Genomic DNA, 27,472 nt, shown 5'->3' with positions numbered 1-27,472 from the left:
GTTAATTCCGATTAAATAATTTGGACGGAAGTCCTAAATTGAAACCAATTAATTTATGTAGGACCAAATTGAAACCAATTAATTAATTTAAAATTAAATTGAAACTAAAAATAAAAATAAGATTAAATTAAAATAAATAATTATTATAAGGGACTAAAATAAGTTTTTAACCTTTTATATATTAGTTGTTGAGCAGCCAAATGCCCAATTTCTGTTGGAAAAAAAAAAAAATACAGCATTCACACACATTCAAAAGCATAGAGTTGTGTTGTGGGTTCGTCTTCCTTCTCCAAATCCGCATTCTTCAAATGACGATTGCGTGGTTATGGAACCTGTGGCCCTTCAGAGTGGACGAGTTGAGAGGCTCGAAGCAATTGGTGAGCAAACTGAATTTACCCGAAGACACCAAGCAATTCGTCTTGGTTCTCCGCGACCCCCAAACCCAATCCCTAATTTACATTCTCTCCTCTCTCAACCTATCGGAGCGATCGGCCTCTGATGCCGAGTGCCTCATCCGGGAGATCAAACCCGACGCTGTTTTGGTGCAGGCAGCAGTTTCCGCCTTCTCCGAGGAAGAAGACTCCCTTCCGTTGCCGACTTCTTCTTTCGGGGTAATCAAACGCTGTTTTCTTGATAAAATTGGCAGGGACGTGTATGAGAGTGTTGCAGGTAACTTGGTGCTGAGGGAGATTTTCGGGACCAGTTTTCATGGCCCCTTGTTGGCTGCTAAGAGAGCTGCTGAGGATGTTGGATCATCGTTTCTTGTTATTGAATCTCCCTCTAGTTGGGGTGATAGTAATAGTAATAGTAGTGGTGATGATAATTGTGGTGTGATTGATAGGAGTAGTAGTTTTCGAAGTCTTGTTCATAGTTTGGTTCCTCAGCAGCAGCAGCATGCTGCATCTTTGGCCCCTCCGGCTTTGAAGAGGTTTTCTCTTGATAAGGAACTTAGGGTGATGTTGGCTAGGGCTTTATCTGGTTATTTGGATCCACTTTTGCTTAGTGGTAACAATGGTGGTGTTAGTTCTGTTTTGGAGATTCAGCCATCAACTAGTTTTGAGACTCCGGGTTTTGCTAGGTCGATTTATCCGTTGCTTGAGGATTTGTATGAAATATTTGGCGATCTTCCGTCGATTGGGAAGGCGCTTGCGCATGTGCAGAAGATGTTGTTGGATGTGAATAGAGGGGAGGTTCTTGACAAAAGAACTGTTTCTGAGGTGTATACTTTCCGAATTGCTGTTGAGGGACTTAGAATTGCTCTGAATAATAAGGGGTTAAGGCCGATTAACAGGAAGGGTGGTGCCAAGTCAGATAAGGTCGAGTTCTCGGAGCTTCCGGCTGATGACAAGTTGCATGCGCTCTTTGCTCACGCTATCCGGAGCCAGACTGAGAAGTTTACGACAATTGTGGCGGTGGTAGATGCTAGTGCCTTGGCTGGTATTAGGAAATACTGGGATACTCCTCTTCCTGTTGAAGTTAAAGAGCTGGTTGGACAACTGATCACGAATTCTGAAGGTAAAGGGGTTATGTTAAATCATGGTGACAAGAAAAGGTTGTTAACGGATAAACCTATGGTGGCAGTTGGGGCTGGAGCGACAGCAGTTTTAGGAGCTTCATCACTGACCAAAGTGGTCCCTGCATCAACACTGGTGAAGGTTCTTTCTTTCAAAACTCCAGCTTCGCTCAAATTCGGTCTAAGCCAGATACAGAAAGTGCTGGCTTTTGCCTTAGGCCCTTCTAAAGTTGTTGCTCCAGGGGTTGCAACTTCAGGAGCCAAAACGTCGGGCATCATGAAGGTGGCAGTATCTGCTGAAAAAATTCGAGCTGTTACTCACAGTGTTATAGCTTCTGCTGAAAAAACCAGTATTTCAGTCATGAGAACAGCTTTCTATGAAATAATGAGGAAGCGAAAGTTGCGGCCTGTTGGGTTCTTGCCTTGGGCTACATTTGCTGGCAGTATTGGAACTTGTTCAGGCCTGCTTTTATATGGTGATGGAATTGAGTGCGCTGTTGAGTCTCTCCCTGCAGCTCCCTCAATTGCCAGTTTGGGTCGTGGAATTCAACATCTACGGGAGGCGTCTGAAGCAGTGATGCGAACAGAAGGAAGTAGAATCCAAACATCAATAGAATCTCTAATAAAAAGAATAAAGAACGCAAAGGATTGATAGAGATAATATAGTATTTTTTTTGCTGTACAGTTGTGATTTTCTTCATAAAGTGATGAAAAATTGATTGGTAAGAGTTCAAGAAATTCTTCTGTATATATTTTTCTCTTTATAGAAAAGATCGTATTTTAGACTGCTTAAAATACTGCTTAGTTTTGTATATATGATAAAGCATATATACATTTTTTTTTCATTTAGAGTGGACAATGGACATTACTAAACTAATTTTATTTATCTTTTCCAACATTTATATTGCATATCGTATTTTATTTATCTTTCTTGTTTTCTGAAAAAAAAAAAAAAAAAAAAAAAGAATCACGCATCTTGTTGCTCATGTGGTGCTATGTTTTTTCTTGAATGGAGAATCCTTCTCATGTTGACAAAAGAAGCCAGGAGCACTCGCTTTTGTATGGGTGTGTGTCGAAGGATACTCTAGGAAGATAGACCAACTTCAACCAGATCCTTGAATATGTGAAAGACATAAGGTAATGCGACATCATTTTATTTGTCAGATTTATCAAGTAGTACTGTCGAGTCTTAGGAAGATAAGTCTTCTTATTCAGATTTGTTTGCTAAATATAATAATACATAATAAAAGGTTGGTGGTGAGTGAAAAATACGCTGAATGTTTTATTTATTACCTTTCAAATGAAACAAGTATAACTCTTCGGTAAAAATGAGAACACTTATAGTGTGTTTGTAGGGATATAGGGATGGAGGTTTTTTGCACCCTCAGAAACAGTGTTGAATTCAAGAAGGCAGGTCTCACTGCCTATAATCACAACCTAGACACTTTTGAAGGGAATATTATCCCAACATCATCACAACAAAGACTTATGATGAGGGCCTAAAAACCCTTGAGTTTGTTTGTAATGCAGGGATCGATGTTTGTTTTGGTAATTATATTAACTTAAAATACAATGAAACTTATTAGTAATTTGCTATGGCTCATAGTCAGTCAAGTTCATCAAGATGAATATAATATAGCTTATGTAAAATATTTTCTAGATTAGAAGCTCGTCCATGTTATTCATCAGCAGTTATTATTTCTTTATTTCACTGATTTTCTTTGCTTTGGACAGAGTTTGCGTGTCACATGTAGGAGATCTTGGCCTCTATGATCATAAAGTGATTAAGGAATGTTTGGGCATAGCCAGTCTGCATATGGATATTTACTTAATATTTTGAAGAAATAATTGAAATTTTGAGTGGGAAATATGTGGCGTTTTATTATTATCCTTTAAGATCAAAGGCTTGTTCCAAGATGTTAAGACATGTAGTGATTGTTGAGAAACAATGCAGGCTGAGTTATTTATTTTAAGGCTTTCTCAAAATAGTGGTGTGCTTGGACTTGCAGGCATGCCTTTCACCTCCCAGATTTTCCCTACATATATGCATTCCAACCGCAAAATTCAAGCACACCAGGGAATCCTTCTTGTGCAGCCTCTTTTGGAATTTTCAAAGGAGGATATGTACAAGGTTTGTGCTAGATATTTTATTTATGCATTGTTCCTTCTTTTTCTCCTTTGCCTTCCATCTGAGTTCTTGGTAATTTTGATCATTTCTTTTCATCTGTACAGATATGCCTAGGAGGTAGTGAGGATTGGGTAGAAGACCCAACAAATCAAAGCCAATTATATGCACATAATAGGATACGACTGGTGCTTAATAATTTGTCATCTTGTAAGTTGTGATAATGAGATTCATGATTATTATTCTGAGAAATTGTTAAGTTCTTCTAGCCATCATTTATTTTGGGTTGAAAACATTCATTCTGGTTCATCTCAAACTCATTGAATTGTTTGTAAACATGGTTCTTATACAATATAGTGCACATGCAATTGAAAAAAAAAATTAAATAAGTGGAGTAAAGGGAAGAAACTGGTTTTGGTTATCATCCTTAGACTTTAACTAACCTTAAAAATAAGATGACGTCCATAAATTACTATTCCAATATCTTGTTATGACTTTAATAGAACTGGTTCAAAATAAATAAGAAAAATTTGAAAATATATTAAAGATAAACCTCAGACTCTAACTCAATATCAGATTGATATATGAACCAAGATAGAGATGATGAATACAGAAAAATAGGAAGTATCCCTCCCAGCTATTTGAGAGACCTGGACTCTCCTGCCACTGAAATTTCCAATCCAAATTTGAAGTACCTCACTAACTCTCCTTCCTTTCTATTTATGTAAGTTCCCCCCTTATAATAATTTATTGCCTTATAGACAATTACAATCTCTGCCCCTTCCCTATTGATTCTTGCCCCCCACTATCTCAATTAATTATCCACCGTGTAACCACTATTATTAACAACTTCGGGTGGTCATAATATTCTGTTACAGTACTCTTCCCCTACCACTTTTTATGGTGGTACACCAACAAACTCCTTTCAATAGGGGTTTTTTCGGCTTTGGTTGGTGGGAACTAATTTCTTAAAGGATTATTTTAGATAGATTCGCTGTCTTCACTGTTCATACATTTAAAGCCTCCTGCCATGTCTTGGGGCAAGCACAACATTTTCTATTTCTGAGAAGTTATCCTCTGCATTGTGTGCTAAAAATTGAGTTGGTGTTTATATATCATAGAAACTTTCAGTAACATTTTGTATGGTCTTGAAGATCAGGTGGTATAGTCATGATTTATGTATGGTCTTCTGCTGTAATGATGACCGTGGTTTGCCTTTAAAGATGGAATCTTTTGAGTCGCACCCTTATGGACAACAAGGGAATTTTGTTGCCAAAGAGTTAGAAAAAAGTATAGAGGATGAGAACTCATACGCAAATCACTTGGTTCCAAATGCAACAGTTGTCCACTTTTTGGATGTGAATCCTGAGTAGTTTTGACTGAAGCCAAAAGGCTTAATATAATTGGTGAATGAACCTACAATAGCATTATTGTATTGCAAAAGCAAGAAACCACTCGCTTCAGGTCTAAAACCGAGGCCATTTCTGACTCTGGTTCAAAGCATGGAGTTGAAATGTTACACCTATTGGCAAATCACTTCAGCCAGGATAGTTCTGATACTTCATGGATAGATTCACCCTCACATGGAAGTTGAACAATAAAATTGATAAAGATGCACTTTCTGATTTAGTTGATTACGACATGGATTTATTATATCTCTAGCATTAGTTTATTCTTTACAAAAATATTTTTATTAAATACATTCATTGAGATAAAAAAAAAAAAAAAAAAAAAAGTTAGTGAAATTCATTTAAGTGAAGTACAAATAATCTCATTTTTTGTATTGGAATACAAAAACTTTAAAAACATATATTAGGTGTATTATTAATTTAGGGATAATTTTGGAAAGAATAAAAAATTTAAGTCATACTTATTGATCTTAACTAATAAAACAATTTTTCTTAATCTTGATGAATTAGTTATTTGAGTCCAGCACGGGAGAGTAAAATTAAATATTATAAGGTACTATCTTGGTAGTCCATAGGCTACTTATAAGGTACTAGTTGACTTTGGTTGATTGGGTCATAATTAAATTTTCTTTTCTTATTTTGGTTAATTGAATTTCTGCCTTAATTGGTAGGTAATGTATTTCTTGTATTTCTATCATTTTCTCATTTTCATTATAAAAATTATTTTTTGCCATTCCATATTTATCAACTAATTTAAAAAAAAATTCAATTCAACAAGGTAAATTTATAATTTCTCATTTTCAACTCCTAATTTATAAGTTTTCACTTTGTTTTTAAGTTTTTAATTAGTTTATAAGTTAATGTTCTTGTGTTAGGATATACACTTCACTTATTCTTGTTGTAGCGGGTCTGATCCTAGGTCTCAGTTTTCTCGTTCCTATCCAGGTAGTTTGATGTGAGAGGGGGTGTGCCTGCAAAAACACTCCAACGCTCAAGTAAGTGCTCGGCGTAATAAATGTGGTAGTTGAAAGTTAGTTACGTACCTCGCTAGGGTCCTATTTATAGTGATTCTTATTGGGCCGCGATTAAGAACTGGGCTCCGGGAAATTAGGGGGCTAATCCGGTGCATTACATAAATTAACCTCTCCATAATTATCCTGACATAAATCCGTGACTTGGCCGAGCACACCGACAGGTTCCGTTCAGATTGTGAGTGGTCGGTGGGCTCGGGTATTCGACATGGTCGTCCACGAACTCGGGTATTCGACCTAGTCGGCCACGAACTCAGGTATTCGGCCTAGTTGGCCATGAACTCGGGTATTCGGCCTAGTCGGCCACGAACTCGGGTATTCGGTCTAGTCAACCACCATACGGTATAGTTAATATTGCAGCATTGCCAAATACACCCCATATTTATAATAATAAAAAATTAATTTATGTGCATTAATATTAAAGGATTGAAGATTTGAATTGGAAGAATAAATAAAATTAAAAGAAAAAAGTATCTTAAATACATGGTGTGAAGGAATTATTGTTGCCACTTGGCAATTTAATGACTCAGCGTCCTGGGCAACTAAACATTTGTTATGCAGTGAATATAATTAATGATTTATCAAAATTTTACAAGGACTCATTGCCAATTAATTGACTAGGCCGACCTAGTAATAGGGCGTTTATGAATTATCATGTTACATTAATTTGGGTTGTCTTCAACTTAATTTGCCCAAGGAATTTAAGAATTAAGATCCAATGAAGCTTGGAAATACGATTTTTTCAGATATTAAAAAAAAAAATATTGCGAAATTAAATATAAATAAATCGTAACTATTTTTACTTTATCTAATAATGTTATTTATTTAATTAAAATTTTATTTTTAATGACATTTTTATATTTTTTATATCAAGTTTTAATGAAGGGTAGTAGAGTAAAAAAAAAAAATTTAAAATTGAGATTTAACAAAATTAAATGATATTAACTAATTTTTTTTAATTAACATATAATTTTGTTTATAATTGAATATGGAAGGAGTATATATTTATATATATTTTTTAAAAAATACTCTATATTTATTTTTATAAGAATTAATTGCCAAATTTATTAGGATTAAAAAATTAATTTATTTAATTAATAACATTAAGTTTGTGTTAAATATATATATTTTTTTAAAATTACTCTTAATATTAATTACACTGTTAAGTTACCATTTACTCCATTTCTTCTCCATCCATCTGTTCTCCATTATAAGGAAAAATTTTGATTTTATGTATATTAAAGAAATTAGTTTTATATATTAAATTTTATAACATTTTTCTTAAATTAATCTTGTTATAAATGAAAAAAAGTAGTATAATCAAAAGAATGTGAATTAAATGAGAGATATTTTAAAAGAGATCATTAAATGAAGTAGAAGTAGTTAAAATTTACTTATATTTAAAATAATTTTTTTAATAAAGAACAGAAGGAATAGTTAGTAAGAGCAACTTAGTTGTTTGACCATTTTTTAATGAAAATCAATCTAAAATGTCTCTTGCATGAATTATTTTTAATTAAAGTTATTTTTTTAATTGAATTAGTATTTAGTGGAGTAAGTATTTTATTAATACTAGGGATAATTTTGTTAATATATATATATATATATATAATTTAATTTTGATGAATTAAGTAATTTAATTTTATAAGATAAAAAAATTTATCCTGTAAAATACAGGTTATAAAATATTAGTTATAACAAAAATCGATTTTCAATCTCTAAAAACATTTCGATCAAAAGACATATCTAGGAATCAGAATTTGACACTAGAATGTTACGGGAAAGAAGACATGGCAATTAAATCAATTTCACAGATATTAATCCGTTCGCAACCCAATTTTGACGGGAATTGTTTGCTCAAAGCATATTATAAGTTACTTATTTTTGTGTTTTTATTTTTATATCTATTAAAAACTTAAATTAATTATTTTAATATTTGAATAATTTTATTATAATAATAATTAAATAATAAACTTAAAATTATACATTTAACTAAAAGATAGTTGTTATTTATTAATTTTTATACATTGCGTAAATTGAAATGTAATTAATGAATTATAGTTCATTTAATATTATAGAATAAAATTAAATTTTAAAAAATATGACAGTTTCCTGAACTATATAATTTGACAAAGATGGACATGAATTAAAATTTTTAGACTTGCCTTTCGTAAGCTCATTACACTGTAGGATAAGAGAGTCAAATTCCACCATGTTATCATGCATACCCAACAATGATTTAGAAATTAAGATGTAAGGAAAATATTTATACATATAATCTTTTGGCTTAAATAATATTTTTAGTCTTTCAAATTTAAAATAAATTTATTTTTGATTTCTTAAATTTAAAATTATTATTTTTAATTTATGTAATTTTAAAAAATCTTATTTTACCTCCTCATATTACCAATGATATATCTGAAAGTGATAGATTGAGATAGTTATGCAATATTAATTAAGTTTAAAATGATATTTTTATTAATAAAAATACCAGAAGATAAATTTTATATAATAATATTCGATAGATTCTCTAACAAAATTTGAGTATAACGACCAACACAAGATTTTTTAAAAATTTCAAAGACTAAAAATATTATTTTTAAATATAAGAAATTAAAAACAAATTTAGCTTAAGTTTAAGAAACTAAAAATATATTTATTTAATTTTTTTTAACTATCTGAATTATAATGAAAATCAATGTTATTAGAATAAGGCTAATCATCGCTTCGGTTAGAATATTGAGTTAGTAAATGACTAGTTGAATGCTACTTGTTAAAGTGCATATTTATTAAATATATTAAAGCTTATACTAATATTATAATAGAAAAAAATAATGATAATAATAAAAGGGTTTAATTGAGATTCGAGAAAATGAGAATAATGAGTAAATTTACGTAGGCAGACAGTAAGACTTTATGTATTCCGACCCCCAATAGATCATAGTGATTATGGAATTAAATTATAGAGAAAATTATCTATATGCTAAATTTTTTTTACATTTGCAACTAATTATATTTTTTAATTATGTCAAAGTAAATGTGTTTACAGTAACATGACATAATTAAAATATATAATTAGTTGTCATTGCCAATGTAAAAAAATTTTATACCGGTAATATATAAGGTGATTAACTCTAAATTATAAATAAATTGATTATTTACCATATTTTAAGTTATAAAGACAATTTATAAATTATATATATATATATAATATTTAAAAATATTAAAAATACTTGTCCTTGTGAAAGTCTACTGGAAAAGGTAGTTCTTAAGAGCTTGTATGGTTTAAAAGAAAACAGAAAGAGAAAAATTCCAATGAAAGGGAAGAGAAGGAAATCAAAAAGGGGAAGAGAGAGATTATAAAATTTTATTTGATTAAGAAAATGTCAGTAAAAATGTTTTAATGAAAAGGAGGAAATGTAACTTTATTGTTGTTTGGTTTATAAGGGAGAAATTTTAAAAATCACTACTTATAATTTTGAATTTAAAAATAGAAGTACACGTTACTCTGGAAATGTTTTAAAATATTTTAGTTCTCCTCAAATTTCCAAATATAAAAAATCTGAACAAAACAAAAAAATAATAATAATAAAAATTCTCCTCTCACTTCTATTTATCTCTAACTAAAAAATATGTAAGTGAACAAGTTATAGCCCTCGTTTTTATAGCATGTTTGGTATTGCTTCGTTTCTGTGTAAGCCCGTCTTCGCATCCAAAAATTAAATTGACGTGCTTTTATTAGTGAGACGCGCGTATTGGATGCAATTCCATCCAAACAAAGTATAAGTTGAGGATAAACAATTATTAGCACGTTTTCTTGCAAAAGGAAAAGATAAAGGGTGGGGTCCATGTGGCTGCGGGAATCTCAAATTCCTCACATATTATATTATACAATCTCTATTGCTTTTTTTTTTATTTTTGAGTAAATAGTGTCTACACTATTTAGTATTTACTCAAAAAAAAAACTATTGAATATATGAATATTTTTATTTTGCACCCTCTTTATTGTATAAATAATTGCACATGTAATAGTGCTGGAATTACGTACGCAATAGGCAACAAGTACTTGAGCATCGTTCTCGACAGCTTGACTATATTTTTTAATAAAATTTATGAGGAGTTATGAATAATAATATGGTGTTACGTTCAGTTGAGTTCAGTTTTGAGCATGATTAAGCACAATTATTTTTTTTCTACCTAAGAGTAAATTCATGGGTACAATATGTAGATTAGTAAATGGCTTAGTTAGGCCAACCACTTCCAGCTGCTGATGTGTTCAACGTCCCTTTCATCACTAAATGTCTTCAAAAGAAAATCAATGGTATCTGAGGTCATCCATGTATCTCTCGCTCTCATAAACCCGTGTGATACGAAACTTGCAAGATTTTCTAATGACATAGTCAAAGTGCAAAAGAATATCAGAGCCATTGGTTGGTTGGTAGGCTTCTGATGATCGTGATCCAATGACAGTTACCACATATCATGATGTTCACAAGTAGTTGCAGCATCCATGTCTCGGTAGGGGAATCTGTATTCCTAGTCGTAAAAGTCGACGCTAGAATCTTTATAACGTTTCTTTACAAACACAAACCAACAATTGTTCAAGACCTGTCCGTGAATATCACTGTAATGATAAAATCAAGGGCGGGAAGTAAAATATCCTAGGATTGTTGTTTTGCTTATTGAGTTAGCTGCTATCGAACCAACAGCAGAGGTGTCTCCTTACATCGAGTGATGATATGAAAAAAATAAATGCTTGAGATGGCCTGTGTCGAAGATGTCTCACATACCATTGATATGGTTAAAATAAAGTATATAATTAAGGGTATTTCTCACCTAGGTTGAGTTAGGCCAAAGAGTCAGATAAAGCAGCTACTTAGAACCAACGAGGATTCAACAACTTACCTTTATGATGCAGAAGCCAAGTAAATCGGTAGTTAAACTGGTGCGTGAAAAACAGGTTGTTTCATTTGATTTTATCTAATAATATTTAACTTCAAAGTTGACGAAAAAAGAAGCCATCTGAGGTAGTTATTAGTCTGAGAATCAATACCTGCTGCTACCACATGGTAGGTACCCCACAAAACCTGCCCTTCTTTTCATCACTATATTCATATCTACAATAGTGAATTCCCTTTTACTTGGAGGCTGTGAAAAAACCGTTTATCCAATAAATTTGAGATCTTTGATCAGATGATCGCAGCCTTTATATCCATGGTGGGGTACCCTCATACGGCACACACCTACCTGTCCTTAGAATAACTTACAAATTCTCAATTTTTGGAGTTTCTGTTTTATCTGGCTCCCCATGCCACCATGTCAATGTTTCATTTGATATGTGGCCTCTGGGGGCTCTTGTCTCTGAGCTTTTGTGAAGTTGTGGGGTGTGCTTCATGCTGTCCATACCAGTTTTTTCAGCAAAGCAATCGAACGTTTGAGCAGAAAACTGATAGGTTTTGGAAGTTCAGTGAAGAAGCTGATAGGTGGGTTGAAGTGCAACTTCCTTGTGATCTGATATCCGGTGGTGATAGTGATTGTGGTAAAATGAACAAAAGGGAAGAAAGCATGGATCAAGAACATGGATTTGATGACAAAAAGATGAAGGTGGGTAGAAAGGAGGGTAAAATTAGAGTAGTGGAGCCCTTGGATGTGGTTTTGATGCCTCTGAGAAAGAGAATTTCATTGACCAAAATGTCTGAGACATCTGTGTGGGTCACTGGTGAAAGTGGGTCTATCTATGAGAGGTTTTGGAATGGACTAGAATGGGTGACTGCCCCTCATGACTTGCCAATATCAGCAGGACGTGCAGTTGCAGTTTTTATCATCAATCACATGATTCTTGCTCTATCTGAAGCAGGAAATCTATATCAGGTCATACATATTACTTCTCTAAATTCCATTTCATTCAAAATATCCACTCTTCAATTCAGATACTATTGAAAAAAAACATAAATTTCACATCAACTATATATAAGAACAAGATAGAATATACAAGTGGAGACTAATATATTTTATTTTGACCTTTATCTTTGTTCAACGTTGTAGTTGGATTTTTCCCAATAGATACATGTTAAACAATACATGCATATACCTTGGCAGAGTTAGCATGTAATTTAAATCAACTAATATGATTTGATTCTGCACTTGATTGGTATTGTGCAAGTTTTTACTGATTATGTTTTTCTTAGCAGATGCATCTGCAACTTGGAGAAACTCAACAACCTATTTGGGTTGAATTCTCACCTACACTCAATCAAATCACAGATAATGATCAGGAGAACAATCCTTTGATATTAATGAAGTCTGGCGTGGTGTCAGATGATGGCCAGTGAGTACACATTTAAATTTTAGTTTCTGAGATGAAACATGTATGATATATAACACAAGGGTATATTTGAGTTCCATGATTACTCAAACCTATCAAGATCTCTTAATGCCTCGTCTGTGTTGTTGAATTGTCCCCAGAAGAGGTTACTTCTGTACAAAGAATGGAACACTGGTAGAACTTGCTGTGGTTGAGTCTCCAAGGTAAAACTCAAGTTTTGGAGCACATATTCGTATTTAAGAAGTTCAATCCTAAGCAAATATTACTAATTTCGGTCATATTTTGCCAATATATATAGAACAGATGGACAAATCATGGCCAACCAGCTGGAGCAAATGTTGCAGCAATAGCTGCTGTTGCTTCTACACGAGAAGTAGTATACACCATAAGGTGTGTGATATGTATTTTGCTTCAAACACGTTGATCGCCAATAAAACACTAAAGAAAGCATACAAAACAAGGTTAAAATGTATTTTTTCTTCACCTTCTTATAGTCTAACAAGTTCAAGTTATGATGTGATGATGTAGTTCTGCTGGAGATCTTTATGAATATGATCGAAAATCTAAACCGTCGTGGAAGAGGCACATATGGAAAGAAAAAAAAGCACAAGTTGCACCTTTGGTACCATCTAAAGGGTGCATTTTACATGGATTAAGTGGTGATCATTCTGAATCTCTGTTTCTTTTAACCAAGGTATGTAAATAAAAGTATCTTAATTTTTATAAGCATATCTACCATTGTCATAATGAGTGCAAATCTTTTTTAGCTCAGTAAGGGTAGTAATTAGGAAGCTAGTGGTGAATGATAACTCTCAAGTTGATGATCCAATGAAATGATGTCAAAGGAGAAAGTGATTGAGGGAGAAACTAGTTTTTTTTTAATAAACCATGGTTCCAATCAACTTTGTAAAACACTTGAGCTTGTGTAACTTGGCAAAGGCTGTTTCAGAAATTATTCTTGTCTTGGAAATCACATTTTTCAAAATTATTTGATACAGCACTCGTATGCTTTTAGCCGGAATATTATTAAAAATGGGAGCATATGAGTTGCTTATACAGGAAGGCACTTTGGTTGAAAGAAGATTACATCAAAGGAAGTGGAAATGGGTAGTTCATGGAAGTCCTGAACATCAAAATTTGACGTCTACTACACCTGCTTTGCAAGATGAATCAAGTGAAACATTCATTTCTTTATTCTTTACTACTTCAGCTGGATCTGTTTTTGAATATCAAATGCCCAAACAATTAGGTCAGTCATCCAATTGTGCTAAATATATTTAACTTTATCAATTATTGTTATTTGCTTTTAGCCTTTTATGATGTTATGAATATCTTGCTTTCACTGCATATGAACTTTACCATTACGAATTTTCAGTTTCGTTCTTTATCTATCAATACATAATAAGAGTTTGTGAGACATAATGTTCTAATTTTGTCCTACATGCATGCCCTCTTTACTAGGAAGCATCTTAAATATTTATTACTCATAACAGTACATTACTTTCCAAAAAGTTATATAACTAAGGACTAACATTTTATCGAACTGAAATGTTATTTATGTATGATCAAAGTGAAAAACTGAAATGTCACGACTCACGAGTTAGTAAAAGCAAAAGTGTAGATTAGTGAAAGACTGTTTCTCCTTTTACTAAATACAAATACACAATTATCATTTCCTGCCATCTTTAATAGTGTCTCTTACGCTACGCTCCTGTTGTTTGATAATTAAGAACCAAGAGTAATAAATTAATAGTTAACTCTTATCATAATTCTTAATCTGTCAATAAAATGAAAGATTATTCCAGGATATACACAAGCAGCTCAAAAGACTAACGAGATTATTTGTGGATCAGATTCTTTACTTGAACATCAGTAAACACTATTCTTGATATTTCCTACTCACAAGAATAACTAGTATTTGCAATTATATTCTCTCATTGAAAGCCATATATGTAATTGTAGAATAAAGTGATAATAGAGAATAAGATATAGAATACTATTTCTATATGACTCAAACTATTCATGTACCAAGTACTTGCCAACAATAGAGTTCTCAATCTGAATACTCCATTCTAGACATTGAATTCTCACATGAAAACAGGCACTGTTCCGAATAATCAGTTTCCAGGAGCATGGGGAAGTCATGAGAATCCCTTACATGCAAAAGCAGCAAGAGGTGTAGCTGGCTTACCATTACAAGTTGGGAGGATACTGTTTGCACTAGACGATGGTAGACTGGCAGAATTGCATCTAGTAGGACTAGGTGGTGAAAGTTCAGGACCAACAGCACCACAAAACTTCAGAAGGAAAGCATCAACTAAATATGTTTGGACTATATTAGATGTTCCAGAGAGTGAAGGATGGAATGCAGAATATTGCACAGAAGAACGCGGCCCCCGGAATTGCATGACAGGCACAAAAGATGACTCAACTGATTCAGGAATAAGTTCAGCAACAGGTAGGAGAAAGCAAAGCCAAGCACAGCATTATTACTTGTCTCTAGGCACAGGTGGTGAACTGAACAAGTCTTCAGAAGAATATAATATGCCAGATGACTGGATTAGTAGAAACTTCCGCTTACGGTTGATGTATGAAGGCAAGTCACTTTTCTTAATAAACGATGATGGTTTGGTTTTTGAATACGTTTGTATTGAGAGTGTATGGGTATGGTTGAGGCATGATAGCTCCACTGCTATGAATGGTATAGTGGGGAACTATAATGGAAGTTTATTCATGGTTAATACATTTGGGAGTTTGCTCCTTAGAGAATGGAGTGATAATGAGATAGCATGGAGGAATTGTACTGCTATGAGGAAAGGAAGAAACATTGTTGCAGGTCAGCCATGGGATAGATTACCAGGTAAAGCAAAGAGGGTTACAACCGAAGACTCAATCTTCTTTGTGAGCCAAAGTGGCAGATTAATGCAGTTCATGGTAGGTATAACCTATCTACTTTTTAGTTGCTTAGAAGTTAGAATACTTAAGAGACAAGGCTTGCTAAAAATGTGAAGGAATAACACATCAAAACGCTTAAGGTGTTAGGTAAAGACACATCAATGATTTTATGCCTCTTAACAAATAGATGATAATACTTCCTTAATTTCTGAAGTTTGTGTCTTAACATTGGTAATTCTGTCCTTTGAACCTTTGAGAATTTGTCCTTTAGAAACTTATCACTTTACAAAAGAAAGCAACAAACATAAATGAAATAGTTACTTAAATTAAGTGACATTCATCTCATCATCAACTTCATGTATTCATATATATTTAGTTGAATATAATGTTTTATTTACCAAACGCACATGCATACAATATGAATAAACTATTTAGACATCAACTACTGCTACACGAGCTAAGATATGATGTAAATATTTACATGTTCCACCCAGGTGTACATGAGGAAGTTTAAATGGAAAGATTGCAAAAATCCTCAAAATGTTAAAGTTGCAAGTATAGTTGACCAGGAATTGTTCAGGGAAAATATAGTCTTCGTCACTGGAAGAAATGGTCGACTATACCAGTATAACAAAGTGACTGATTTGTGGCATGAGCATTACCAGTCTCAACATTTGATTTTATCACAGTTTCCTGGAACAATTATAAGGCCATCAACAAAGTCACTCTCAGGCTCTCTCTTCATGCTATCAACAGAAGGTGGCCTTGTTGAGTACCAGTGGAATACTTGGTACGGATGGAACTGGATAGAACATGGAACACCCTATAAAGGTGTAACACTGGTTGGTTCACCTGGTCCTAGCTTTGAAGGCAATCAACTACTTTTGATTGGTTCAGATGGAAAAGTATACCTGAGATACATGGACAAAAATGCATGGAAGTGGAAGGACTGTGGTTTCCCCTCTATGGGAGAAAAAAATGTTGAAACACATAGTGAAGGCAATGTGGAGAAAGCAGTTCAGATTGATGAAAATTGTGCATCTGGCTTGAATAAGGACCAAGATAACCTTGCTGACCATCACTTAAATTGTGAAACAAAGGTAAATATTAGTCTATAGTAACTGGTTGGTTAAAAATGACATAATTGTACTTGGAAAACAAAAAATAAATGACATAGAATTCACTTTGAATCTTATACAACACAGGTGGCATCCACGAGACCAATTCCATTTTCTGAAGGTTCTGTAATATTTGAGCTCAGAGATGGAAGGGTAAGTACCTTAGCTCACTGACATTTCCAATTATCTGATGGAAAACTTATTATATATATAACCACATGAACCATTCTTTTAAAAGTAATAAGAATCTTTGTTTAGAAGAAAAACTTGGAGGAAGGATGTGATCATTTGGATCCAATCCAGATGTAAAATATTAAATCTTATACTTGATCTGGAGTAAGCTGAAATTTAATTAAATACTACATTCGTTCTTATTTATATGAACTAACTTAGAATAATTGTTTTATATAAGATTTAATTCATATTATCTCATATATTAATTATTTTTATATTAAAATATTTTTAATTAAAGTGTGTTATCTTAATTTGATAAAATATATTAATTATAAATTATTTAAAGAGTATGCATTCTAATTAGTTAAAAAAAATAAATATTAAATAAGAGAAAGAAATAGTATGAGCCTCTAATTAGTTAAAAGATATTTGAATGTTAATTAAAAAAAATAGTATAAGAGTAATTTTAGAAGAAAAAAAATATAAATAAGATAAATTTATTATTATCAACTAAATTAATTATTTTTTTAATCTTAATGAAGTAGGTGATTGAATTTTGTATACAGGAATAAAGATACTATTTCTTACTGAACACTAAAACACCATTCCGTCAGTGCTACAAAGATTCAGTTAGGTCTATGCATTTTAAGTTAACATTTGTCAAACTTCTTTCATCACTGTCTGCTGGAAACTTGTAGCATACAATATAACTGGACTTCTTGAAATTCACCTCTTTTGCCAATGCCCTTTTCAAATTTGCTAATTCAAATTCTGCCAGAAGCAAAGATACTGAAAAGGAGTTGTGGTATGGTGCTAAAATTTATACACATAAACAGTTATATAGCTAACATCATGACTTATGGCAGTTAGCAGAATTGCAACTTGTAGAGGAGACAGAATGGACTTGGTCACGGATCATTGGCACTCCAAACAGTTTATGCTTGGAAAATTATTGGATTGCACTAGCATCATCATAATAGTATCTGCCAGAAGCACTTGATGTACATGTAGACATTCTAGTTAACAACTTACCTCCTCCTGAGGCTGAAATAGGTAGTGTAGATAATATAGGCCCGGGGAGATCAGATGAGCTGTTTGTAACATAACATTTAAAATAAATTAAAAGTATAGCTAATATAGCCTTAAATGCATGTTTAGATTTTTTTTTAGTGTGAATTATAATTACTACAAAATTTGAATCGAATAACCTATACATGTTATTTTAATTTTGACTAAATTACATTTTTAATCCTTCTATTTTTTGTCAAATAATAATTTTAATCTCTCTATTTTAAAATAGAAATATTTAATTTTCTAATTAAAAAAGAACAAAATTTTAGTCTTTCCGTTAAATTGATACCTATTAATTGTTAAGTTTACTTAAATGACGTATCATTTAGTAATATGACATTTGAAAATAAAGAAATATTAAAAATATCTTGCAAATAAAATTAATGAATAAAATAAATATTAATCACTTGTTAAAATATACATAAATTAATATTTTGTTATATGTTATTTATAATTTTTATCTTTGCATATCACGTCATTATATATCACATTACTTAATTGGTGATATATTATTAAATAATATCAAAATTTAACAATTAACAAACATTAAATTGATGATAAGACAAAAAATTTATATTTTTAAAAATATAGAACAAGATATCTTTATTTTAAAATGAAAGAACCAAAATTATAGATTAATAAAAATAAAAGATCAAAAGTACAATTTAGCCTTCAAATTTCAATTGCTAAACTATCTTGTGCATGTTTAGATTAACTATACATATTGACCCATGCAATGCACAGGTAAATAAAGTGATTAAGTGATTTGTCTAAATTTTATCTAATTAAAAAAGTATATTAAATATATAATTTTTTAATTTAATGTGTTAATTTAAATATAATTTTTCTATTAATATTTATTTTAAAAATTTTGCATTGAAAAGCTATTTAAAATAATAATCTAACATTTAATCTTTTTAGCATAATTATCAATATTATATTTCTTTTTTTAGATATTTTATATCTTTTAGAAAATTCTTTTTAAACATGTTTTTGTTATAAAAAGTTTTAATACATGAAAGAACATTATTCGTATAATTAAATTGATTGATATTTAATTATAGGATTTTTTAAATTAATTAGAATTAGGTTTTAACTTTATAATATAACAATTATTATTGTAATTAATTTTATTAAATTATATGCAGATTATTATACTAAAATATGTATAAAAAAAATTAGTTTGAATTTATCATTTATAAAATATGTAAAAAGAAAATAAGAATGAATAAGATAAAAAAAGGTTAATACTATTATAATATAATTATGTATAATGAATAATTGTTTATATCATTAATTAAAATTAAGTGTGAAATAAATATCACATATTATACAATCTAATAAAAGTACAATTATTTATAATTAAAACAAATTATATAATTATTTTTGGGATACATAGTATAAATTTAGTTAATTAATATTTAATTATAAATTTTGAATTTATAATTAACTATCATTGAGTGTTAATTTAATATGGATTATAATATAATTATTATTTTTGTACTAAATTTTATTGAACCAAACGTAAATGGTTGTACTTAAATATACAAAATTAGTTTAAATTTGTTAAGAATATGTAAGATAAAAAAAATTAAGTGATAAAAATATTATAATTCTACAATGAATTTTAAATAATAATTTTTAATATAATAGTTAAAAAAAATAAAATATATAATTTGTTAATATATCACTGATTATTTTTCAAATTAAATATAGTTAAAAGTAAACAATAATTAATTTTTTAGGTTAAATAGTATAATGATATAATTTAATTAATTATAAAATATAATTATATAAATCCCATTTATAATTAATTATTATTAACTGTAAATTGAATATTAGTTACAATATAATTGTTATTCTTGTAAAAAAATTTATTAAATTAATTAAGTGTGATTGATTGTAGATAATTATGTAAAAATAGTTTGAATTTGTTACGGATATGTAAGACAAAAATATTAAAGTAATAAAAAAATTGTAATTTTACTGTGAATTTCAAAAGTAATACATAATTCAAATGTAAGAAAAATATAAATTATTTATTAACATATCTATAGTATATTTTTGCAATGCAATAGAAAAATATAAAAATAATGTCTTTCTTCCTTTTCAATTTTTAAACAACTTTGTGTCTTTGATGATGATCGTGACAACAAATGAGAATAACAAATCAGATAATTAATGAGAAAGAAAAATAAATATTATTTATATTTTGACAAGTTAATCTTATGAAATAAAAAAAAAAGGAATGAAAATTAATTTTAATTTCTTATGAGAATTACTAAGTAAGATAAGAACTCCAATTTAAATTATTTATGAAAGAAGAAAAACTAATACTACTTGAGTACAATAAATATTAAGATTATGACAACAAACAATAATTATTATTCAAAACATTCATGAAAACGGATGACAAATATTATTTTTTGAAATAAGTAAAAGAATGAATATTATTTTCAATTTTTAATGAGAATTGCAACATAAGATGGGAATTGTGGTTTAGAATTAAATATGGAAGAAAATGAAAAATTAGAGAAAAGCAAAAGCAATGACACTTGTTCTCCCTTTAACTTTCCTCTCTTTTATTAGTTGGTGTTTTAGGATTCTTAGACTAAAAATGTAATTTTCTTTTATGACAATTTTTTTGACTTCTTCAATGAATTATCTTCTTCCTATGTAAATAAAATGACAAAAGGAAAAAAAATAAATTAATACATAGAGAAAGAAAGTTATGTATAAGAGTAAAAGGAAGTTAGATATATAAAGATAACTATAGAATAAGAATGAGGTGTCTATTAGTTTTGAAGTTTATATGAGAAATATGAGGAGATAAGAAATGATTGATACATGAACAAATACACTGATATGATATATAAAAAAGATTAGATATATAGAGGTGATTATGGAATAAGAATGAAGTGTCCCTTTATGTGATTATGGAATAAGAATGAAGTTTCTATTGGTTTTGAAGTTTATATAAGAAATGTGAAGAAATGTAGAAGAGTTAACACATAAGCAAATATGCTAATATAATAATGTGTATGATAAATTTTATAGTAACATCTCATCATAATAACTCGTAGTTTAACTTTTATACTATAATAATAAATAGATATTTTAGAGAAATACTTATATTTATAAACTTAACAATTTATAAATAAATAATTGCAAAAAAAAAGTGTTATTTACTACAAAGTGTACACGAGTATAGATTTTTTTATAAAGCTTCAAAACTATTCAACACTTAAAAAAAAAGCTATATATTACATTTTTGTCTAGTTTATGTCCAACCCACTTTGCGTGAGGGCTAACGGGTTGGTCTGTAGCCCAACAACAAAAAAGAAAATTAAAAAAATATTAAAAACTTGATTTCTCTTATAAAAATGAAAAAAATTGACATGAGATTAATGAAAAATATAATTAAATTTACATAGATTCAAAGAATAGTAAAATTTGAAAGAAAAGTTAATTTATGTCAGGCAAACATCAAATATATCATAAAAATCTAATATCTAATTTTTTTTATACCAATAAATTATAAATACTAAGAAATGTCTATATGTACTAAACACTTACATAAAGTACAAAAGACATTAGTTTCCACGCTTACCTGAGATATTTCTTAATAATAAAAAAAGTAATAATCTTTTAAGGTGTTAAAAGTATTTATAATCTTTCTAAATTTTTAAAATTTATTTTAGTTCTTTAGTTTTTTTATTATAAAATTGGTCTTAATAAAAATAAATTATTTTAATGTTAGTTCTTATTTGTACTTTTAAAAAAATTGACTTCGTACATATATTTTAACAAACAAAGATCAATATACTATAAGAAAATTATCATATAGTAACATATCTTATGATGATACTATACATGTTACTAAAAATTATTTTTATTCATATAATAAGTATAATATATATTGATATATTGTTAAAAAGTTGATATATAAACTATAATGACAGACAAAATATGTTATTAATTTTTTTTAAAAATTAACTCTAAAATTATGTATAATTATATATCAAATAGATATATATCTATATATATTGTATTTATAGTGACAATTTTTGTATGTCATTATATATAATATTTATTATAATAATATTAATATATTTCATTTTTAAGAAAAATAATTTAATAAAATAAATCGGAGGACTAAAAATGAGTTTAGAAGGACCAATGATAATTTCTACATGTTTTTTTTATTTAAATTTTAATAATTATGAACATGCTTGATTTCACATTTAGATATTTTAAAATAGATTTTTACACATTTTAATATGACAAAGCAACTATACTTATAAATTAAAAAAAAATGTAGATTAAATTGAAACCAACGTTTTTTCAAACACTATGGACATGTTTGGGATGACGTTAGAAGTCTTCCAAACCCATTTCAATTTAGAAATTACAAATTCTTGTTTCTTATTTTTGTGCTTTGAAAAGTGGGAATTCACTTTCGGAGTAAATAAAAAAAAATATAAAATAAAAGTATCTACTCATCAAATGTCTTAAGTAAAAAAAATATAAAATAAAAAAAACTTTTAATAAATATTTTTAACCCTTCTGTTTGAACAACAAAGCAATAAACCACTTTAACCATTTCATGAAACGACGACGTTTGGGCTCTGGTTCTGTAAACCTAATAAGCTTAGTAGCTTCTGCAGCCCCTGCCTGTTACATACTCACTCACTCTCCACAACCTCCGATCGCCACCGTCATCTCTCCGGCGACTCTAATATTTCGTAAAGCACGAATGAATGACACCATCACTCTATAAAACAACTTCACAGTCACCGTTTCGATCACCATGCTTTCTCGTCTAATCCCCAAACCCTATCATTTCCGTCGCTTCCTCTCCCTTCCGTTGAAGCCGCCCCAATTCCCCGCCGCGCCCCACTTCTCCGCCATCGTTCCGAAGCACTTCTCCACCGGCGGCGGCGACAGCGGCGATGGAAAGGACCCCTTTTCCTCCCGTGTGTGGAAGGATTTCCGGGAGAACGAGGAAAAGTTGGACGCTTTCTTCGAGGAGGAGGTGGAGGGCGGAAGCCTCGCCGGAGTGAAGGAAGACGGTGGGAGGAGGGAAGAACGGGGGTGGCTGGAAGAGGATCAGGGGTGGTTGCAAGAGAAGGGTCTCGATGACAAAGACGAGGATGCCATATTTAAAGGGATCGAAGAGGAAAGTGGAGACACGGTTGTTGGTGGTGGTGGTTTTGATGAGAGCAATTTTGGAGGGGATTTCAAACCTTGGAGCTTGAAGGGTGAGGAAGAGGAGAAGGAGGATGTGTTTAATTTCAAAGAGGAGGATGTGGGCCTTGAAGGGGACTTCACTGCTTTGGATATTAAGCCTAAAGTGGATGTTGAACAGCTTGAGAAGGAAGAGCAAGCTCTCACTGCTGTTGTTAAAGGTTAGCCTTTAACCCCCCTTTGTTTTGTTTCTCAATAACATTTAATCTGTATGTATATGCAGTGGCCAGTGAGCTCTAGCTGGGAGGAGATGTTCATCTATTTTATATCAGTGATACTTGGGAATTAGTTCCCGTGTTTGATGGAGATACTCCTTGTCAATGAACGAAAAAAAAAATAGAGTTCTTAGAACTTCTCTACTTAAAATAAAAGGTTCTTTTTTTTTTTTCGGTAGAGAAGCTATCAAAATAACTTATAGCTCAAGTTCCTTATCAATATAGTTCTTGCGAGGTTTGAACTGATATCATAATATATCATTGGTTTTTATGGATTTATTGGTGAGTGTTTAATAGGCATGTAGTTATGCACTATCGGTGTAAAAACCTTTATACTGACAATCAATCAAAAACTGTCTTTAGCATGAATTTTAAGATAATTATTGTTGGAGTCATGAAACTGATTATACATGTCTGTTTATGATTTGGTGACACTCATGACAGTGAAAAAGACCTTTAGATACCACAGCATGTGTTATCTATCCATGGCATTTTGAGCATGTTATATTTAATGCTATTTTTTGAATGCTAAGCCTGGGCATTTGATAAAAAGAGACTAGGGCACCAGGTTCTGATTTTTCTCATACGTTGGTCTTATATTCCAAGGGTGTATTCAGGATGTGTGTGTGTGGATGATTTACTTTGGAATGTTGACTATTTTTGTGTATTTGGAGTTTAGATCTCTATCAAGATAAGTGATGCTATTTCTCTATTGTCGTTGCAGGCCCAAAACGTGCATTTGGTGATTTGATTGCTGCATCTGGGATCACAGATGAAATGCTTGACAGTTTGATTGCGTTGAAAGACTTTGATGGGGTTGATGGGTTGCCCCCTCTTAGTGTAATTGAAGACATGCGATATGAGAAAAATACTAGAAAATCCACTAGAGCTGAAATGGAGCGTCTGAAGCAAGAGGAAGCTGCAAAAGCTAGAGTGAAGCAAGTTGATGAGAAAGGACGTGCTTACGGTACAGGAAGAAGAAAATGCAGTGTTGCACGAGTCTGGGTTCAGCCTGGTAATGGTAAATTTATAGTTAACGATAAAGAGTTTGATGTGTATTTCCCTATGCTTGATCATCGTGCCACTCTGCTTCGACCTTTCTCCGAGACAAAGACTTTGGGGCTGTGGGACGTCAATTGTACCGTGAAAGGAGGTGGTGTTTCAGGTGAGGTTAAAGTTAATTACTTTTAGTTAGTTTCTATATTTGAATTCCCATGATTAGCATCTTTCATTACATGATAATCTTAATTCTTTTAACTGAAGAATGTCTACTTTTAGTTTGCAAATGTTTGTTAGAGTTTGTGGAACATCTGGTGTCCTGTCTGCCTACAGGGCATGCATACTTTATGCTTAAAAATATTGTTTTTGAAATTTTCAAATACATATTTTATTATTAGATATAGAGAGCTTATCCACACTTATGTGTTGTAGCGATATACTGGTTTATGTCCAATAACACATGAGCCAACTTCTTAGCCATCTTCTTTTCTTTTAAATATTGGGATACTGTATAAAGAATCCCATGTATTTGTTAAAATGGACAAAGATGGTATGTGGAAAAAACCTATAATGTTCTAGGAAAGTAGATTAGATGGAGGGTAATCCAGTAGCTAGAGGCAAAGGGAGATAGAGAAAAATTATAGGTGAAATCATTAAGTTTTTTTTTAGAATCATTGGTTTGTCTATAAATATGATTTACAATAGAACATTATGGTGTTGTTTGATCCATGTAGCCGCCAACTTCACCTACTAAGAAAACTAAAGTGACCTTTGCAATATAAATTTTGAGCTTGCTTTAATTTTTGATTCGACCAGGCAGGAAGATGTGTGTTCTTTTTTTTGGTAAGTAATATCTGTGTTGATGCAAGTTATAAAGAAAAAAATGTTTATTAACTGAATTATTTGTATGTGCTACATGACTACACCTTTCACTAATACGAAAAGTAGGCAATTCTATAACATTGTTATATTTTCATTTCCATTTGTGTCTTTTTCTTTTCTGGTTTTATTTAGGGCAAAATGCATTCTGTTTTACTTTTGGTCCTTTAGCTAATCACAGCTTGAACCTTTAAGTTTGACAGTTAATGCTTGAACTTTGTTAAATCTCCCAATAGGCACTTCTATTCAACTTCCTCTGACAATCCTACATGGAGGAAATTGTGAGTAATGGAAGTTGGACAGAATCACTTGCCTTGTCAAAGTTCAATGTTTAGCTATCATTCATATTTGTATCAATGAAAGATGTTTCGTGACAACAGGGCAAGTTGGAGCTATACGATTGGGGATCAGCAAGGCTTTGCAAAACTGGGAACCAGATTTGCGGCCTGCACTTAGAAATGGTATAACCGTTTTTTCTCTGTTCATTTTCTTTGCTACAATTTTTTTGGCCTGCCATATTATGAAACTCTTGATTCATCATTTCTCATACCAAACTTCCCAAGTGGGGATCCATGTTAATTAGTCTTTTACTTGTGGCTGGATTTTATATCTGCTGCTATGATGATTTACTGATCTAGTTTTTTTCTTGAATCTTGATCAGCTGGTTTCCTGACAAGGGACTCACGAGTGGTAGAAAGGAAAAAGCCTGGAAAGGCCAAAGCAAGAAAAAGTTTCCAATGGGTCAAGCGTTGATACTACAACTATCTTTCTCTGGATGGTCATTTTTGTATGGAATTAAGCATTCCTCAATAACATGTTGAAATTCGTTTGTCTTGTACTGCATCACCTGTGATGTAATCAACGTTTGAATTTCAATGACTAATAGCTGTAGAAAATTTTGCTCACGGATGTTAGGATTCATCACTCCTTGGAGAGAGCTCCTGATTGCTATTTTTTTCCTTATCCTTACTTTTGCAAATGAATGTTGTATTGCAAGTTTGCAACTTTAGTTAGTTATTGCAGGGATGTGAAGTATGTTATATCCGTTCAGCATAATTTTGAAAATTCTTATTTTTTCAATTGTAGTTTTTCAACTTTTCAAAACCATCGTTCCTCATCATTGTCTCGCACTGTCTAATTTGAAGATTCCAAGCTTGTTTCCTCTATTTCTATACAAATCTTGAAAAACAAGAAACTTATTGAAAAACAAAATGACAATTTTGTTAATAAAAAGTGAAAATAAAAAATAAAAAAATAAAAAATTATAAATAAACACAATGCTTTATGAGTTTACTTTATATATATAATATTGTTTTGCATGTATTATTTTATTGATATGTACTATTTTTTATTTTGAATATAAATAAAAAATAATAATTCACTCTAATTAAAAAGTTAGTTACCATTATTTATTTATTATATAATTTTATTTAAAAAAGCATACTTTTACTTAAGTTATTTTTCATTAATAATGAAGTAGGTCATTAAAAATACAATTTCAATTAGACAATTGCTGATTTGGAAATAATTTTATTAAATGAGGTGAAATTAGTTAAGATTTAGTTATAAAGATCTTAATATTGACATCTAGTCATAATTTACCGTATATAATAAATTTGGTAACTTTAATAGTAGTTATTTTAAAAGCTATTGAAAATATATTTTTTAATTGATTAACATTGTAAAATCTTGTACACTCCATTAAATTTAGTTATACTTTTGATCACTTTACATATTTTTTTTAAGACAAATTATGTACGTATCTATGAATGTATACATATATCGTATCTCGTACCTGTTTTTTTGTCCGAATACACACTTTAATAGAAATGCCAATTTATTGTATGGGATAAAATATATTTTCAGTTTCTATAAATATTAAAATATTTTTATTCAGTCTTTTAAACTCAAAATTGTCTTCTTTTGATTCATTATTGATGAAAATATATTAAGTGTGATACTAGTAATTGTTTTTGTAATCCTAATGTATAAAAAAGATATGTATGTATCTATGAATGTATATATAAATTATAAACTGACTTTCGTTTAAATTTTTGTCCGGATTTTAGGAGTTAAATATATTTTCAGTTTCTATAAATATTGAAAGATCTATTTATAATTTCCTGAAACAAAATTTTCTTCTTTTGATCGATTATTTATGAAAATATAATAAGTGTGACTATTGTCTTTAAAAATAATTTTCCTGATTCCTTTGGATAAAAATAATAAAATTACATACGACATATTTCCATAAATAAAAATCTAAAACAAGACTTGGTAAATAAAATCGAAAAAACATTTCAGAAATAAAAATGTAAAATGATTAACTAGGGGTGAGCAACGGGTGGGTTTGGTCGGGTTCGGGTGAAAAATGTCCAACCCATTGTAAACCGACTTTGAAAAAATGTGACCCATATCCGACCGACTGAGCTTTCGATTTGAGGCGGTTCGGGTTGAAACGGATTCAGATT

General features: G+C 30.7%; 3 protein-coding genes across 6 annotated transcripts; all 3 read left to right on the top strand.

Moving 5' to 3' along the window:
• The first annotated feature begins 199 nt into the window (after positions 1-199).
• On the top strand, positions 200-4,027 carry LOC109798860 (uncharacterized). Of its 3 annotated transcripts, none has more exons than XM_020359274.3 (4): positions 200-2,235; positions 2,529-2,650; positions 3,523-3,644; positions 3,746-4,027. In XM_020359274.3, exon 1 carries the CDS (start codon positions 201-203, stop codon positions 2,163-2,165), a length of 1,965 nt encoding a protein of 654 aa, XP_020214863.2. In that variant the 5' UTR covers position 200; the 3' UTR covers positions 2,166-2,235; positions 2,529-2,650; positions 3,523-3,644; positions 3,746-4,027. The 3 variants fall into 3 exon arrangements, with proteins under 3 accessions (XP_020214863.2, XP_020214862.2, XP_082918207.1); XM_020359273.3 differs by having other exon boundaries at positions 3,248-3,644; XM_083062081.1 differs by lacking the exon at positions 3,523-3,644.
• Positions 4,028-10,520: 6,493 nt separating this feature from the next.
• Positions 10,521-17,752, top strand: LOC109798904 (uncharacterized). Of its 2 annotated transcripts, none has more exons than XM_020359337.3 (10): positions 10,521-11,949; positions 12,270-12,406; positions 12,547-12,606; positions 12,707-12,793; positions 12,932-13,097; positions 13,463-13,652; positions 14,505-15,337; positions 15,793-16,398; positions 16,504-16,569; positions 17,457-17,752. In XM_020359337.3, the coding sequence occupies exons 1-10, from the start codon at positions 11,395-11,397 to the stop codon at positions 17,565-17,567; spliced, it is 2,811 nt and encodes a 936-aa protein (XP_020214926.1). In that variant the 5' UTR covers positions 10,521-11,394; the 3' UTR covers positions 17,568-17,752. The 2 variants fall into 2 exon arrangements, with proteins under 2 accessions (XP_020214926.1, XP_020214925.1); XM_020359336.3 differs by having other exon boundaries at positions 10,522-11,949; positions 12,544-12,606.
• Positions 17,753-22,275: 4,523 nt separating this feature from the next.
• LOC109799293 (Ribosomal protein S5 domain 2-like superfamily protein) lies at positions 22,276-26,057 on the top strand. Its single transcript, XM_020359837.3, has 4 exons — positions 22,276-23,069; positions 23,848-24,288; positions 25,382-25,462; positions 25,663-26,057. Exons 1-4 carry the CDS (start codon positions 22,472-22,474, stop codon positions 25,752-25,754), a joined length of 1,212 nt encoding a protein of 403 aa, XP_020215426.2. The 5' UTR covers positions 22,276-22,471; the 3' UTR covers positions 25,755-26,057.
• Positions 26,058-27,472: the final 1,415 nt, after the last annotated feature.

The sequence above is a fragment of the Cajanus cajan genome, chromosome 8 (assembly GCF_000230855.2).
Source record: "Cajanus cajan strain Asha chromosome 8, NIPB_CcT2T_4, whole genome shotgun sequence".
NCBI lineage: Eukaryota > Viridiplantae > Streptophyta > Magnoliopsida > Fabales > Fabaceae > Cajanus > Cajanus cajan.
Note: the sequence above shows the minus strand (reverse complement) of the source record. Positions and strands in the feature narration are given on the sequence as shown.